The 18,276-nt window shown below is 40.5% G+C and overlaps 2 protein-coding genes across 2 annotated transcripts in view; one reads left to right on the forward strand and one right to left on the reverse strand.

The window, feature by feature from the left end:
* CMSS1 (cms1 ribosomal small subunit homolog) overlaps positions 1-18,276 on the forward strand; it is a 236,656-nt gene that overhangs the window by 105,711 nt on the left and 112,669 nt on the right. The gene's annotated exons all lie outside the window — the stretch shown is intronic.
* The window catches only part of LOC142139424 (filamin A-interacting protein 1-like), a 107,028-nt gene that overhangs the window by 5,528 nt on the left and 83,224 nt on the right, over positions 1-18,276 (reverse strand). Inside the window, exons 2-3 of the mRNA XM_075197015.1 lie at positions 8,902-9,187; positions 5,300-5,473 (exon numbers count right to left, since the gene is read on the reverse strand). Coding sequence (XP_075053116.1) covers positions 5,300-5,473; positions 8,902-9,177 — 450 coding nt within the window. The 5' untranslated portion in view covers positions 9,178-9,187. The remainder of the gene's footprint in view (positions 1-5,299; positions 5,474-8,901; positions 9,188-18,276) is intronic.

Here is an 18,276-nt window from a genome sequence, read left to right on the forward strand (position 1 = left end):
TTAGTTGCATCATAAACTTGCGACTCCTAAAGGAAAGGGATACGGGACAGGTAAATACAGGCTGTGTACAGTCAGGGTGTGTTCATGTAACTGTGGCTAATGTAGACCTGGACGCAGGAGCACTCACTAACTAGTGTCTTCTCCAGATGTTTGTACTAGATTCATTAGCGTGGTGATCATATTTAATGGAGTCACAGACGTCTATTTCCATTACTTAATTGATATTTCCATTTGGACTGCTGCAGGAAAGAAGACTCACATATGATTTTAAAAGGCAAATAACAAGTGTTGGTATTCAATTTAATTTGTATTTACTTATATTTTGTATGGTAAATGCTACTTTCACTTTTATTAATAATGCTGTCAAGACAATATTCTCTGTTGTGTATATATTACTTCCATTATATGAATATATTGTGTACAAGAAGGTTAATGCCACTTCCGCATTGACTGCTGTCACTGTCTGTTTTTTTGAGCTACACCTGGCGCTTATGCTGTAGAGCTGGATTCATAGTGAGAAGCATCTGACCGATCACATGCACATAAATGCAGGGTGTTTTCATGCTTCCAATTCTACATGAGCCCCTAATAACTGATCCGTTCTAGACTCCTAGCTGGCTGGGATCTGTTACAGTCACTTCTCTTGTAATGGGATATATTGTGCTCTTCATGTTGATAGCAAATACATTTCTACAACATTGAAAATCATTTGTTCTGATAGGGCAATGCCAGTAAGTAAACTGGGGTGTGAGGTGATCACGGCAACATGAGAGTGCTCTGCAGGTCATGCTCACAGTGAGGCTTCTATATAGCTGGTATGGATACAGTTATAGTGGGATAATTGTGATAATCGATTATCAGCATACTTTCCTCTGGAAGATCCGGATCTGAGGTAGGAAGGGAAGATGTGGGTGTGTCTTGATGACGTGATTTGCATCATCAAGTAGGCGTGGGAATCACAATTTGCACACTCACTCCCCCGGGCACTTATAGGGGTATTCAATTGTTAGCGTTAATGGGAAAAAAACGAGCGCTCAAAAAATATTACCGTTCATACGGTAATATTGCGCGAGAAAAGCGTTAATACGGTAGTTTACTCGCGGAATTTCAGCTCGCCGCTCAGAGCGGCGAGCTGAAATTCCGCGAGTAATTACCGTATTAACGCTAAGATTTTTTGAGCGCTCGTTTTTTTCCGTTAACGCTAACAATACCTTTGAGTTTATTGAGGTTTGTTGCCACAGATAAGCATACCCCAGATTTATCAGGAGTAGGTATTCTATACCTATACAACCAGACCAGGTCCAATAGATCTATGGTGATTGAACTGAGAATATTTTGGTAGGAATTACATAATTTTTAAGGAATCACATATTGTTTTTAAAAGCATTACACAGGGAAAAACATGGCAATAATGTAAAGTGCTCTTTTCCATTATTTCACCCATATCTACTATGATCCAATTAGTGTTACCTGAAAAATATTTTTCTAGTCCTTCTGAGCATAACCATAACAAATCTATGCACTATATATAAGGTAGGGCCTAGAAACTGGGTATATTATTACTATATATTTTATTTTTTACTTAACCTAGGGGACCTGTATCTTGGATGTAACAGCAGCTGGTATATCAGGGAATGTTCCATACAGTTTACACTGAATCTATAGGGAAACTGTTGATGATGTTGCTACTGTGATAACACAGGATTTCCTCAGGTGTTTGCATTGGGTGGTCACCATGAATGTTCCTGGCCGGATCACTGGCACCTGAGGCTATCATTCACTTCTGGCATGGGGCCATGGAGCTGAGCACATGGCTGCCACATTCACAAGCTAGGAGTAAAGCCCTCCTGCTGCCTCCATATTCATGCCAGTCAGGAATGGGTTAAGGGAATTTCAAAAGACTTTTCTAGACGTACAGCTCAAATCTTATATCAAAATACTCTCCCTCCCACCAGGGCCCTCTTAACAACATTATGGGCCCCCCGGCAAAGCAGTGCTCCGGGGCCCCTATATATATATATATATATAATATATATTGCTTTTTTTTACTTTTTGTTTTTTTATTTACCTGCCCATTGTGCCCAATGGAAGAGATGGCCCTGCCTCCTGCCCTCTTGGATCTACCTCTGACCTGCAACTTGTCTCATCTCTGGTAACCACCTCTCACTCGTGCCTACAAGACTACTCCTGTGTTGCTTTCCACTTATGGAATTCCCTACCAGGCCCATCCAGACTCTTCCACAGCCTTCAAATCTTTAGACATCCTCTAAAAACTGTTTGTTTTTTTTAAAAGCTTACCTTATCCCTGATGATACTATTCACACTAATACACCCTCACAGCTGTCCCAATCTCCGCTCTAAGCCCCACTCGCTCCTCTTGTTTCAGCTGTGCCCTCTTCTACAGAATAGAATGTAAGCTCTGTAATGAGTCCTTCATACCCTTTGTTTTCATGTCTGCATTTATTTTGTCTGTGTTGTATGTCCTTGTTTTATGTATGTCCTGTTTTATGTATGTTCTTTTCTTCCCTACTGTCCGTCGCTGCGGAGCACTGTGATGCCTTACAAATCTACTGTAATAATAATAATAATAATAATAATAATAATAATGCAGACTTCATTCGACCAGTATAGAATTCCAAAGCTGTTTGATCACTGTACCATGCTGCGGCCTTTTGACCAGTATGTGAGTCATGTGCAGAGGATCGAGACAGCAAGTTGACGTTCAATCTGTACTGTGCTGTGCTTGTATCCGTGCAGTGAAGAAATGGGTACCGGTGTTTGAATGGAGAGTTAGGGGCAGTGGCATGAGTCTACCGTTGCACCGTGTATTGCACAAAGGTAGTTCATATGTAAAGTGTTCTGTATAATATGATTATTAATGGATCTATATATAAAAAAAATATTCTTGTTACCTTGTTTACCTCCTCGCATTTGCATCTTTGCTTTATCTCCTGTCAGACCTATCCTGCCAATCTTAATTGAAGTGTAATAATAGCTGAGGGGCGTGGCTCTATGGCAAGGGATTTGTGTAAACCTCAGTGGGATGGGATGTCTTATACCTGAGAGCGTGGCCTGGCCAGGAAAGGCCCAAACATCTGACAGAGCAGATAAAGAGGTGTTTAATTATAACCTGCACAGGGGGATAACCTAGCTTATACATTCCTCTGTGCTATGCAAAAACATTTTGAAGGTTGCAGTAACATTTATTATATTAGGTGGATAACCCCCTTTTAAGGAGAAAATGTAATGAGGAGTTGCTTACTGTACGCTTCCATGTTTCTGTTATTGAGGAAATAATTGATAAACTGCCTAGCTCCATACAGTGTATAGAACAATACGCTTGTTATATCTGTTATTTCAATAAATAATGAGAACAAAGTGTCATATTGTATTTACGTTGATCTCCACATCAAGAGACTTGTGCAAATGTTGCGATTGTAAAACTTTGATAAATGGGAGATATTTACATCTTTCCCATGTATAAATAAAAGCACATGTTCAATGTTTGGACTTAGCTGGGATCGTACATTATGTAGCACACGTTCATCCTTTTTGTCCAAATTTGCCTAACAATGCACATTGTGGCCCGATTCAAGTCTGAACCCCACTTGCACCTAAGTTGCTTTTCATAAAAGAGCCTGACTTGTGCATGTCCTGCGGATCTCAGGATACTTTTCCTTTCCAATCTGGGGGAATGCCATAATATACATATCCATGTGTGTATATATTAACAATCAAAGAAGGCAGCACATCTCCAAGCCATTGTCTCAATTAACCCAGCACACTTCCCAGACTCATTTTGGTACTTCAGTCATTTAGGGATAAGCTGTCAGTCTACAAAAATACCTAATCAGCAAATGAGCCGCAATACATTTTATTTAGAAGCAAACGTAATGAAAATCAGGACAATATCCTGCTGTGTATACGGCCAAGTGCTGACATCATGTCCACATGTCAAAATGGATTTCTCCCACTTTAGGCCTACAGAGAGACATCTTTGTAAATGGCTAAAATATTAGTCTTTCCAAGTTACCATTTCAAGTTTTAATTGAAAGCAGATAGAGTTCAACTGGAAAGGTTACATTGTAACAAAAGTGCTATGTCTGAAATAGGAGAGAGAACTATATGTTGACTGGCAGCTATTGAAGCGTTAGTTCAAAGAAATATATTATCTGCTATTTTTCATTAGTTCCAATATTATTTTTGTTTTAAAAGCTTAATAACACTATGATTTATGTCGGTTCTGATGAATTAAGGCTATGATAAAATGGGATTTTAAATGAAAGTACTCTTAAGTATAGTAAGGCAGCAAGAATTTAATTTTTATGATATAAGGTGTCCTTGGCAATGGTATCATAAATATATGTGGTTTATATTAGGAGGCATGTTCCCTGGGCTAAAATAACTAATATCACTGCTGTGAATATGTGACTCCTCGCATGTACAGAATTCACACTGCCACCAGCAGCATAGTAAGCGTAGGTAGGATTTTCACTTCAGAATTATTATTATAGCTATTGCTTTCAGTTCTATGAAGGGCAGTGAGATAAAAGCCAGTAACCATTATTGCAGCAGACTTTGCTACTTTATAACAGCAATGTTGTGTTATCACTATTCCAGCCTTTGACCTCCCATATACTCACCTGTGCCGCAACTTCTACTTGGTGCCCATTACCTGGGCCCAGTGGCGGATCCAGGGGGGGGCTAGCAGGGGCTTGCTGCCGGCGGCTGCACACTGTGCAGGTCCGTTCAGCAGTGACAGTGTGCTGCCCGGCTGCTCTGATTGTGTTTTAAACACAATCAGAGCAGCGGGGCAGCACACTGTCACTGCCGAGCGGACCTGCACATACTGTGCAGCCGCCGGCAGCCTTAGAAATTAGAAAGGGGGCGTGGCCTAAATCGCCCCCCCCCCCTTAAAATCGCCCGGGGTAGAGCAAAAGTCTGGATCCGCCCCTGCCTGGGCCTTGGGTCTGTAGGAGTCGGGGCAGACAGTGCATTAGAAGGGGTTCTTTCCAACCCTTCACTTCCCCAGAATGCCTAGTGATGACATCATCAACTTCAAAACTGCCGTACCTACCTCACTGCATAGACCCAAGACCTAGGCAATAGTGCAGGGATGCAAGAAAAATTGTAAGGGGGGGATTAGGATTTGGGATTGGGGGGGAGTAATTCCTTCAGACCTTACTCAAGTAAGATTATTTATTTAAAAAAAACAGGAGGTGCCCATCCTTAAATTTGTTAGGGCTCTTAAAGTTACTGGCACCTGCCCATTAACATATGATAAAACAGCTTTACATACCTCACACATTGGCTTTTCATAGATATCTTCTTGCCATTGTGTAGCATTAGACTGGATGGCATCTCTCTGAAGGGCTTCCAAGACTCGTTTCGGAGTCACAAACCCATATTGCGCTTCAAGTAATGCCAGGTCAATTTTTTCTGCCTTTAGCACAGATATCACTTCATCTCGAGCCTGAAGGTGAAAAAAAATAAAAATACACAAATTTCTATTAATTTGTTACCACAGTAAAGCAAATGCTCTAAAAGTTACACATAATTTTGTGTCATTTTGTGTCTATGTTATCTGGTATGATATGATAATCACTATTTATTGGTTAAAGTTATTGAAACAATGGTGACTGCACTTATGTTCGTTTGTTGTGCTGTTAGATCTAACATTTTGGAAGATTAAATCCAGGCACTAGAAATGTTGCCAGTCTGGCACAAACCAGGGCCAACTGATTTTTTTAAGCTAAGTGCAGAAGTACAGTTATACAGAGTGCTGTAGCAATACACACATAGCCTAGGCAGAACTACTACTAGAACCAAGGGCCTTAGCGAACCAACTGCAAGCTCTGTATACTATGTGGGGGCAGGCGGGTATAAGGGTCAGACAAGAGACACATTTTGGAGGGTCCCAGGATCATCATCATTAACATTTATTTATATAGCGCTAGCAGATTCTGTGGATAATATGGTTGCAGTGGGCATGATGTGTGTTTGTGTGGTATTAGCAGCGGAGAGTGTAAATGAAACAATGGCTCATCTGTGGCACCAAGGCCAGTGGCAACTAAATGTACCACTGGGTATAAACATCTGTTCCAACTCATCGTATTGTTCCAAGTACACATGAAATCATTATTCCAGTATAATAAGCATTTGGGTTTAAGGAAGTTTTGTGATAAAACTGGGATATATTTAATGGCACTGACTTAAAGGAATCATCACGTCCAAAAATAAACATGATATTTGGGAGACGCACAAATTATGAGGAGACCCCCTGGGCATTATCAGGACCGCCCACCCATGGAAACGCTTTTTAAACAGAGTTTAACTGTGGGGGTGAGACTTTATTTCACAGTTGCCCCACCCACGTTATTATGCATATTGCAGTGACAAGCTGTTCCGGCCTCCAGCAGCTGCATACTAGCAGTAGGCTGTGGTTCCTGAGCTGCTTCCCGGTCTCACTGGCTGTAGTGTAAAAGCCATGTTCAGAGGGGGCAGGACATCATGTACAAGTATACAGTGTTACATAGCTGCTGGCATCCTATGTACTGATTACAGGCAGCATCTATATAGCTTGTTTTTAGATGGAGAACACCTTAAAAGTGGACTATTACCCATAATGTAAACGTGTATTCACAAGCAAATTTTTCTGTTTTGATTTGTTGTTTTTTTTTCTTTGGTTAAATATTGGAATAAATAGTATTTTTAATGTGTCTATGTAGATTGATAAGTTTCCCTGAATATTACCCCTGGATGTATTTAAATATATGATTTAATTTATTTTATTTGAACGTTTATGTACCAAACTATTTTTTTTATTTTTTTTCTACATCACATGTAAACTAAAATTTAGGGCAGAAGCAAATTATAGTACATAAGTTAATATCTGTATTTAAAATACTTCCTAGCAAAAGTGGGCGTGTTCATGTACATTTGGAGGTGTGACCACACCAGTGGGGACCGTGCTTAGTGCTTCAGAATCCCTAGGCTGCCCCAACATCCCCCCTCCTCTGAAATTACAATCAAATGGTGTGCACACATATGCCCCATCTTCTCATGAGTGGGGCCAATCTGCTGATTGTCAGGGCAATGGGGGCGTCCTGATTTGAAGGGGATTAGGGTAGATGTGAGGTTTGTGTTATGCTTTATTCATTGTGTAAGTATTTTATAGGAGGCAGGATAAATGTCCACATTTAATTATTTAATTCCATACTTGCATTGCAACTGCCTTGCCAGAGCAAACAAAACACCCCCAGAATGACTCTATATAGTGTTCTAGACCCCCACATATATCCATATGTGAGAGTCTAGATTACTATAGGGGTGGAGCTTATGGGGAAATGGGTGGTGTTTAGCCAGAAAGTGAGCGTGATTGGGCTGGGTTTATTTTGTCTTGATTTTGCATGGATAAATGTTGGGAGATTTGTGGTCCTGATTTGCATCTTCTGAATGTGTGGTGTTTACTATTGTCATTATCTATATTGCAGAATATGGGATTGCCTCATAGTGTGCTCTGCGCATGATGGGTGGGTATAGTAGGCTGTAATAGATATTGCTTTATTTTATGTTACTTATATGACTGAATAATGGGTTCTTTTGCAAGGCATATTGAATGTCAGCTCTCAAAACATTTTAATCTCTGTATTTGTAGGTGACCGCTTACTGTGCCTTGAATTGAATGAAGAAGGGGTTTTCCTGATAAATTGCTATGTATACACATTGGGCCAGACTCGTCTTCGAACGCAACTTGTATTTGCAAAAACTGAATGCAACTTATTCAAATGAAAAGAGATCTTGATAGGTTTCCATTTCAATTTGGGTATAAGCACGCTCTGGCTATACATTTCTTGTCATATGTAGACAAAAGAGCAGACTGCAGGATACGTACATGCATATGCCCACCATAAAGTTCCATCAGAACGCCATCCAAACAAAATAATTCATGATTCTTTCTGCAACTCTTATGACTATAATCATTAATAAAAGAGAACTTTTTTTTTTCTTTACATCAGACACATAAATTAGGATGTTCTTATTGCGCACTGTACATATAATGCTCTTTTATAATTTCTCTTACAAGCATAAATATATTCTGGCACACATACGTGTAGTCATCAATATCAGTCGGCAAATACATCTGCCGTGTAGCTAATGCAGATGACACTGCTGAAAAACGCGCACTTAAGCGATGCCCTAAACTTGAATCGACACCCCCTTACTATACATTGTCTAGTCTGACCGCCCTTTCCAACCCGCATCGTTGGATCGCCCTTACTGTACATGGACTACGTTGGTCCGCCCTCCACTTCCAAACCCCATTCTGCCCTCCAAAGTCCTAGGCAATTGTAAGTGTCATTTGTGTTGGGACATGAATTGAATGTAATTGCATTCACTGGCTTAAGTCCCGCTCTGGCGCATGCGCAGTAGTTTTTTACAGAAGATACGGCACACTAATGGACTTACATATGAAGATGAATCAAGCCCATTGTCTCTGTGTTGTTTGAGGTTTGCCTGACTGGAAAACTTCATCAGAGCTAGTTACAGTCAGGGGAAAGTGCTCTGCTGCAGCCAGTAGGCCAGTTGTATTTGCAGACATGCATACATTGGGGATCGCTATAACTATGCAATATAAATTTGGCAAATAAAAAAGAATTTGAATATGAAATGATAGTCACACTATGTAATAAAATACAACGGGACAGAAACCATTTGAACTGAGCCTAACATTGTACTCCCTGCCTGTGGTGGAGAGAGGATATGCATACCATTAGCATGTAATAATGACAGCACTTTTAGATATGATTTATAATATCAGCCGATGCTGGCAAGACAAACCCATATGCATAATCCAAATATATAGTCTGTTTATTGCGTGAAGCATGAAATACGACTGACTTGCAGCTCTCCCTCCAGCACGCTAAGAAGGAACAGCAGGTCATCCCGAGAGAGGTCATCTGCGTTTCTGTTAGAGGCCTTTTGTTTCGGATCCGATTTGTGGCTTCTTAGGATAGTACCCGTTTCAGCAACATAGTCTCTCTGCTTCTTCCCCTTGTTCCGTTTTATGGTATCAGATTGCTCCTGATTTTCTGGATGAATGTTTTGATAGATGTCTGCTTGTTTGCAGGTCATTGTCTTGGCTGGACACTCAATGCTGTTACTTTGAGAACGCATTTTTAGAAAGCTGCCAAAACATAAAAAGACGTTAATTAGTTACCATGGCAAACTGATTTGCCAGCATTAGTATAAGGATTACCATCATCATCATTCATTTGTAAGGTGCCACTAATTCTGTAACGTCGGACAGTCTGCATCCAGCCTACATCAATACAGATTTGCTGGACCATAACCATTAGTCAGAGGTGGGACTAACCATTCTGCTTCATGAAGCAGTGTGTAGTGTACCAATCAATAATCAGATGGATAAACTGCGGCAGTAAAAAACATTTATTTATTTATAAATCTGTAAATTGTATAAAACATATAACGCACTTAAAATTCCATATTCCCAATGAGCTTCGGACATAAAGTACAAACTGTTAAATATCAATAAAGTGGAATAAAAAGTCCATGTTTATGGAGCAGAGCACACTTGTTATTATCCTCAAACATAATGTTTCATAGATAGCCAACACAGTACTGAAAAGTATTGCGATAGTATAGATAATGTCCAGGGACCAAACTATCTACCAAATTGTGAAAACTTGAATGTATGTAGGTATCAATGTATGTAGGTATCAACCATAGATAAATCCGGACAAGGTAATATCCATGGCTATTAACTTGTCCGGATTTATCTATGTACTAGCCTATCAAGCACCAGAGGTTTTATTGCTGTTGGTTCTTGAAGCAGTAGCTGATTTAGCGCCTCTCTCATCCCTCACACAAACTATGATACATATTTTATTGGGCTAGTGTGTGCTATGAAGATAATTACTGATTCTGTTTTATTATTATTAGATCTAAGAACCAGATAGAAACCGTGAAGTTTAGAATTAATCAGCGAGAACATTCTAATTTCTTTAAATTCATTACACACATGTTGTGCTCGAAAACCTTCCTTTAGGAAGTGTTTCCAATTCCAGTCCTCAATACCTCCAACAGTTCATGGTTTGATGATTTCTGTCTGTGGTTACAGGTAGGGATGTGCACCGGCGACTTTTGAGGTCTCGTGTTTTGTGTTTTGGATCCGGATTTTCGTTATTTTTGAGGTTCGGATTTGTCTCGCAAAACACTTGACGAAAGGTCTCGGTTCGGATTTAAGGTATTGGATTCGGATTTTTTTTGAAAAAAACATAAAAAGTTTAAAAATCAAGTTTTTGGGCTTATTTTCACTCCTAGGCTATTATTAACCTCAATAACATTCAATAACAAGCATTTCCACTAATTTACAGTGTATTCTGAACACCTCACAATATAGTTATTAGTCCAAAACGTTGCAACAAGGTATCTTTCTGGACTGCGTAGAGGAGTGGGTCACCACAATATATATTAAAAACCCTGAACTTTTATGATTCGCACCAATAATTGTACCTGGACTGCGTAGAGGAGTGGGTCACCACAATATATTAAAAACCCTGAACTTTTATGAATCGCACCAATAAATGTACCTGGACTGCGTAGAGGAGTGGGTCACCACAATATATATAATAAGAAAACCATCAACTGGTTTGATTCGCACCAATAAATGTACCTGGACTGCGTAGAGGAGTGGGTCACCACAATATATTAAAAACCCTGAACTTTTATGAATCGCACCAATAAATGTACCTGGACTGCGTAGAGGAGTGGGTCACCACAATATATATAATAAGAAAACCATCAACTTGTTTGATTCGCACCAATAAATGTACCTGGACTGCGTAGAGGAGTGGGTCACCACAATATCTTAAAAACCCTGAACTTTTATGAATCGCACCAATAAATGTACCTGGACTGCGTAGAGGAGTGGGTCACCACAATATATATAATAAGAAAACCATCAACTTGTTTGATTCGCACCAATAAATGTACCTGGACTGCGTAGAGGAGTGGGTCACCACAATATATTAAAAACCCTGAACTTTTATGAATCGCACCAATAAATGTACCTGGACTGCGTAGAGGAGTGGGTCACCACAATATATATAATAAGAAAACCATCAACTGGTTTGATTCGCACCAATAAATGTACCTGGACTGCGTAGAGGAGTGGGTCACCACAATATATTAAAAACCCTGAACTTTTATGAATCGCACCAATAAATGTACCTGGACTGCGTAGAGGAGTGGGTCACCACAATATATATAATAAGAAAACCATCAACTTGTTTGATTCGCACCAATAAATGTACCTGGACTGCGTAGAGGAGTGGGTCACCACAATATCTTAAAAACCCTGAACTTTTATGAATCGCACCAATAAATGTACCTGGACTGCGTAGAGGAGTGGGTCACCACAATATATATAATAAGAAAACCATCAACTTGTTTGATTCGCACCAATAAATGTACCTGGACTGCGTAGAGGAGTGGGCACTGGGCACCACAATAAAATATATAAAAAACCTTCAACAGGTCTGCATTACACTACACATACGGCTGCTCCTCCATCCTCTCCATCATATACATGTTGGAGTTTTAGCATGTGACAACCTCTTGTTTTTGATAATGTCAGTGCATTTTGAATATTTTTCAATTTGCCCCACACCACTGAATGTACTTTATCTATGATACGCATCTATCTATCTTGACTGCGTAGTGTGGTGGCCCCGGTACACAATTTGGTACCGGGGCCACAATAAAATAAATACACCCTCCACGTGTCAGAATTCCACCAAACAAGTATCTGGACTGCGTAGTGGGGTGGCCCCGGTACCCAACTTGATACCGGGGCCACAATAAAATAAATACACCCTCCACGTGTCAGAATTCCACCAAACAAGTATCTGGACTGCGTAGTGGGGTGGCCCCGGTACCCAACTTGATACCGGGGCCACAATAAAATAAATACACCCTCCACGTGTCAGAATTCCACCAAACAAGTATCTGGACTGCGTAGTGGGGTGGCCCCGGTACCCAACTTGATACCGGGGCCACAATAAAATAAATACACCCTCCACGTGTCAGAATTCCACCAAACAAGTATCTGGACTGCGTAGTGGGGTGGCCCCGGTACCCAACTTGATACCGGGGCCACAATAAAATAAATACACCCTCCACGTGTCAGAATTCCACCAAACAAGTATCTGGACTGCGTAGTGGGGTGGCCCCGGTACCCAACTTGATACCGGGGCCACAATAAAATAAATACACCCTCCACGTGTCAGAATTCCACCAAACAAGTATCTGGACTGCGTAGTGGGGTGGCCCCGGTACCCAACTTGATACCGGGGCCACAATACCTCCTCCAAACATGCTACAGACAATTCGTCATTGAGATCCCATTAAGTATGTTAAAGACAGACAGGGTCCAAGTGTTATTAGTTGACTTTGTAAAGAAAAAAACTGTCCCTGTTGCACATAGTCGTGCAATGAAGACTTACTTTTTCATTTAAAGGCACGATCTTTCAAGTGTAGTGTTTGTAAGTCTAAGTCATATTATACTTTTGGTAAAATTGGTTTTTTTGGTTCCTCTTTATGTTAATTAATTAGTAATAGAATTAAAGTAGGAAATAGAATTAAATAGAATTAAAGTAGGAAATAGAGTGGTATAGAGTTGTAGTGTGGTATAGATAGAGTGGTCCACACAATATAATAATAAAACCCTCAACTGGTCTGAATTCCACCAAACAAGTATCTTGACTGCGTAGTGTGGTGGCCCCGGTACACAATTTGGTACCGAGGCCACAATATAATTAAAAAACCCTCCACGTGTCGGAATTCCACCAAACAAGTATCTGGACTGCATAGTGGGGTGGCCCCGGTACCCAATTTGATACCGGGGACACAATACCTCCATCAACCCTCTAAATCCCACTCCACTGATGGCGGACACCGGGCGCACGTCTAACACCAACATTGCAGTTACAGCCGCAGTTATACGCTTTGCAATAGGGTGACTACTATCGTATTTGGTGGTCATGGCAAACGACTGTTGGACGGTCAATTGTTTGGTGAAAGACTTAGCGGTCTTACGACTTCCCCTCTGGGAAGATGACCGACTAACAGCAGCAACAGCAGCAGTGGCAGTAGTAGGCGTACCGCTGCAGGATTCCTCGGATGAATCCCGTATTGAGGAGGACTCAGTCTGGCTGGTGACTTGGGCTGCAGGACTGAATCTGATGGAGATTGTGGAGGAAGTTGACGAGGAGGGTGTTGCTGGTGTGTATCCAACTGGACCACGGGATTTAGGTGTCCCTGTACCGATGAGGGTCCTAGCCCCAGTTCCTGAACTAACCACTGAACTATGAAGGTTATTCAGGTGACGTATAAGGGAGGATGTTCCTAGGTGGGCAAGATCCTTACCCCTGCTTATTTGAGCTTTACATAAGCTACATATTGCCATACATTGGTTGTCTGGATTTGGATAAAAATAACTCCAGACCGAAGAGGTGCATTTTTTGGTCTTCTGACCAGGCATGACGATGGGCTTTTTCATCCCATGGACATCAGCTGTTTCCCCCCCTGGTGCCTCATTTACAATAACCACATCACCATCCTCATCATCAAGTTCCTCCACAGCGCCAGCTACATCATCAATAGCCTCCTCCCGAGCCACCTCTTCCCGTACAGTGATGGGAAGGTCAGGCTTGACAACCACCAACACGCTTGGACTCGCCTTGGGGATTTGTGATAATTTCTCTTTAGAAGGCAGAGTTGTTTGCTGTTTTGTTGCTGACAGCATAACTCTCTTCAATTTTTTGTAGGGGGGGGGAGGAGGAGGAGGGCTAAGATCCGTGGGTGAAGCTGAACCACTAGTCATGAACACGGGCCAGGGCCTAAGCCGTTCCTTGCCACTCCGTGTCGTAAATGGCATATTGGCAACTTTACGTTTCTCCTCAGATGATTTTAAGTTTCTCTTTTTGCTACTTTTTCTTAACTTGGGCTTTTTGGATTTTACATGCCCGGTACTACGAGATTGGGCATCGGGCTTGGAAGACGACGTTGATGGCATTTCATCGTCTATGTCATGACTAGTGGCAGCAGCTTCAGCATTAGGAGGAAGTGGGTCTTGATCTTTCCCTACTTTATCCTCCAAATTTTTGGTCTCCATTATATGTAGCACAAGATACTGCAGAATGTGTGAACTTGGTAATATTGCAGTACCAATGGACTTATAATGCTGGATTGGTTTTGCAAATTTGGTTATAATTATTATATATATTTTTTTTTTTTTAAATTTTTTATTTTTTTTTACTTTTTTTTTATTTTTTACAAACTTGGGAATAATGGGGAAATAACTATGCCCTTAGAAGCACAGAGCACAGGACACAGCACCACTGGACTGAACAGGACACGGCACAGGACCCAGCAGCACTACGGAACTCAGCAGGACAGAGCACAGGACACAGCACCACTGGACTGATACTGCAGAATGTGTAAACTTTGTAATATTGCAGTACCACTGGACTTTTACTGCTGAATGTGTGAACTTGGTAATATTGCAGTACCAATGGACTTATAATGCTGGATTGGTTTTGCAAATTTGGTTATAATTATTATATATATTTTTTTTTTTTTAAATTTTTTATTTTTTTTTACTTTTTTTTTATTTTTTACAAACTTGGGAATAATGGGGAAATAACTATGCCCTTAGAAGCACAGAGCACAGGACACAGCACCACTGGACTGAACAGGACACGGCACAGGACCCAGCAGCACTACGGAACTCAGCAGGACAGAGCACAGGACACAGCACCACTGGACTGATACTGCAGAATGTGTAAACTTTGTAATATTGCAGTACCACTGGACTTTTACTGCTGAATGTGTGAACTTGGTAATATTGCAGTACCAATGGACTTATAATGCTGGATTGGTTTTGCAAATTTGGTTATAATTATTATATATATTTTTTTTTTTTTTAATTTTTTATTTTTTTTTACTTTTTTTTTATTTTTTACAAACTTGGGAATAATGGGGAAATAACTATGCCCTTAGAAGCACAGAGCACAGGACACAGCACCACTGGACTGAACAGGACACGGCACAGGACCCAGCAGCACTACGGAACTCAGCAGGACAGAGCACAGGACACAGCACCACTGGACTGATACTGCAGAATGTGTAAACTTTGTAATATTGCAGTACCACTGGACTTTTACTGCTGAATGTGTGAACTTGGTAATATTGCAGTACCAATGGACTTATAATGCTGGATTGGTTTTGCAAATTTGGTTATAATTATTATATATTTTTTTTTTTTTTTAATTTTTTTATTTTTTTTTACTTTTTTTTTATTTTTTACAAACTTGGGAATAATGGGGAAATAACTATGCCCTTAGAAGCACAGAGCACAGGACACAGCACCACTGGACTGAACAGGACACGGCACAGGACCCAGCAGCACTACGGAACTCAGCAGGACAGAGCACAGGACACAGCACCACTGGACTGATACTGCAGAATGTGTAAACTTTGTAATATTGCAGTACCACTGGACTTTTACTGCTGAATGTGTGAACTTGGTAATATTGCAGTACCAATGGGCTTATACTGCAGGATTGGTTGTGAAAATTTTGTGGTAATTAAAAAATATTAAAGTAGTTTTTGGTATTTTATAAAAAAAACTTTTTTTTATTTTTTTAAACACAGGGGAATATTGGGGAAATAACTATGCCCTTAGAAGCACAGAGCACAGGACACAGCACCACTGGACTGAACAGGACACAGCACAGGACCCAGCAGCACCACTGACCTCAGAAGGACAGAGCACAGCACACAGCACCACTGGACTGATACTGCAGAACACAGCACAGCACAGCACAGCACAGCACTAAACAGCACAGCACTAAACAGCACAGAACTAAACAGCACAGAACTAAACAGCACAGAGGACCACCTAACACACCCTCCCTCTACCCTGATCAATGCCCGAGTGAAGATGGCGGCGACTAGCGGGGAATTTATAGGATCCGAGTATCGCGAGATCCGACAACGGGATTATGAGTCAGAGCCTCAGTTTCACTTTTGAATTTGGCGCCAATACCCGGATCTGTCTCGGATCCGACTCGGATCCGCAACGTTCGGGTGGGCTCGGATTTCAGAAATCCGAGCGCGCTCATCCCTAGTTACAGGTGGGATAATTACTGACTCGGCCAAATAGATTGACTCACATGTCCAAGATTAAAGTAATCCTCAAAACATGACCTGTTGGGGCACTTGTGGACTGGAGTAGACAAACCTACTTTATGTTATTCTGCCATTTCTAGCATTGAAAAAAACACTTGCACTGGCTGCTTTTTGATGGCCATAGAGAGTTGTAGTTTTTTTCACACGATATCTACATGTTTCTACACACACACACACACACACACACACTGCCTGATTTAGTGGTGTATTTACTAAACTGCGGATTTGAAAAAGTGGAGATGTTATCTATAGCAACTGGTCACATTCTAGTTATTTATTTAATACTTTCTTCAAAATGAAAGCTAGAATTTGATTGGTTGGTATAGGCGACATCTACATTTTTTCAAGTGTTGGACCTAATTCTTTTTGCGCTACCTACAAATGAGTCTTGCATAACATCACATTGCAAATGCGCACCTCTTAAATCTTTACTTTATGTTGTGTAGTTCATACTATCGCCCACTTGTGCTTGGAGAGGCAGGTCAGGGACGTTTATGTTTTAAGCTTAGTACAGTATGGTTATGGAGGACCAAGTCAAGGAGGTTTAGTTAAGATAAATTGTGAACAATGATCCTGGTTGCCAACAGCTGTCTTAAGATTTCATCTTTCATGTCTTTTGTCACTCTAACCATGTCACACCACTGGTAGCCACACATAATGCTAGTCCTATATTACTATCCAGTGCAGGCAGTCATCTAGTGAGATTTTCCTCTGCAAATAATCACCAGAACTGTCTCCTATCTCTCCTATGACCCCCCTCCCCCCACTCACTCAAGCATGATCCATCAGAACTCATTATTAGTGGTGGCAGCAAGCCAGAAATATGGATAATGGAATGCAAATGCTGGAAAACTTTATTTACAAATTATCTGGACACGAAAACACTCTACATGCTCATTGCACTACACCATCCATACCAGAAAGCATTAGATCACTAACAGCTGATGGTGGATGAGTGTTGGTTGTTGTGTTCCTCTTAACCTCATTTCCAGTAGAACATAACTGTGTCACCCGTTCTACATGACAATGAAGCATTTTGCATGGTTTACTCAACCATATAAATGTAAACAGAATGTGGTTCCATATCCACAAAAACATTTACTAGTCTCTAAATTTTGTCTGCCTTTCCCTCATTCTACCTCATTAAAGACTTCTAAAAATGCAGTGGCTTTCTTGCTGGCCCCTATAACTGAGTCTTACTTTCTTTCTGTTGGTCACACGCGTTAACAATTGGACACACCTGGCTCATATACTACAGTTGGCTGGCACATACATTTTTTGGGTGGACCAATTGAAATCCAAATGGGTTTAATCCATGGGAAAGTATCTTTTAAGAAGAATCATGGAAAAAAAATTTTTATTATTTTTTTTAAAAATACATAAATAGAAATTACCACTTTGACATGGTCATGAAGGGGTATTGAATGTCAAGTTTTCCATAAAGTTCTTCATATTTTTATTTGGTAATAATTTAATGCTTTGGTTGAATATTTTTAAACAGCTTTTAAGACCTTCATCTGCAACAATTTAATCTTATATATGACGTTTAAAGGAAAAAAAAATTGTATAGTTCACCTCAGAGTTACTGCAACACATTTGCATTTCCCCCCAAGTTATGGCTGCAGGCTAACAACAGAGCATTTATATGAGGATATATTGTGTATGAATTAACAGTCAACCACAGACCAGCATTTCCTTAAAGTGGTTTGTTAAAGCAGAGATCAAAACAATCCACTTCTGTGTGATGATGTGGAAGCGTGTCTTTGCAATGAACTCATGTCTGGCGGGTTCACCAAGGACTATCAGTGGCCATGTTGCAGGAATTAATTTAGAGATGGATTTGATTTGTGGCTAAAATATGCAACAGACTGTCTAAGATTTGTCCAGTTTGTTTTTGCTTTGTTTTTCTCTTCAATTTTTCCCATGGTAGTTGGTCAGCTTTTTCCAATCAAGCTTGAAAAGTTTGATAAGCTTAATAAATTGACTAGATCTAGTCATTGC

This window comes from Mixophyes fleayi, chromosome 2, assembly GCF_038048845.1.
Source record: "Mixophyes fleayi isolate aMixFle1 chromosome 2, aMixFle1.hap1, whole genome shotgun sequence".
Lineage (NCBI taxonomy): Eukaryota > Metazoa > Chordata > Amphibia > Anura > Limnodynastidae > Mixophyes > Mixophyes fleayi.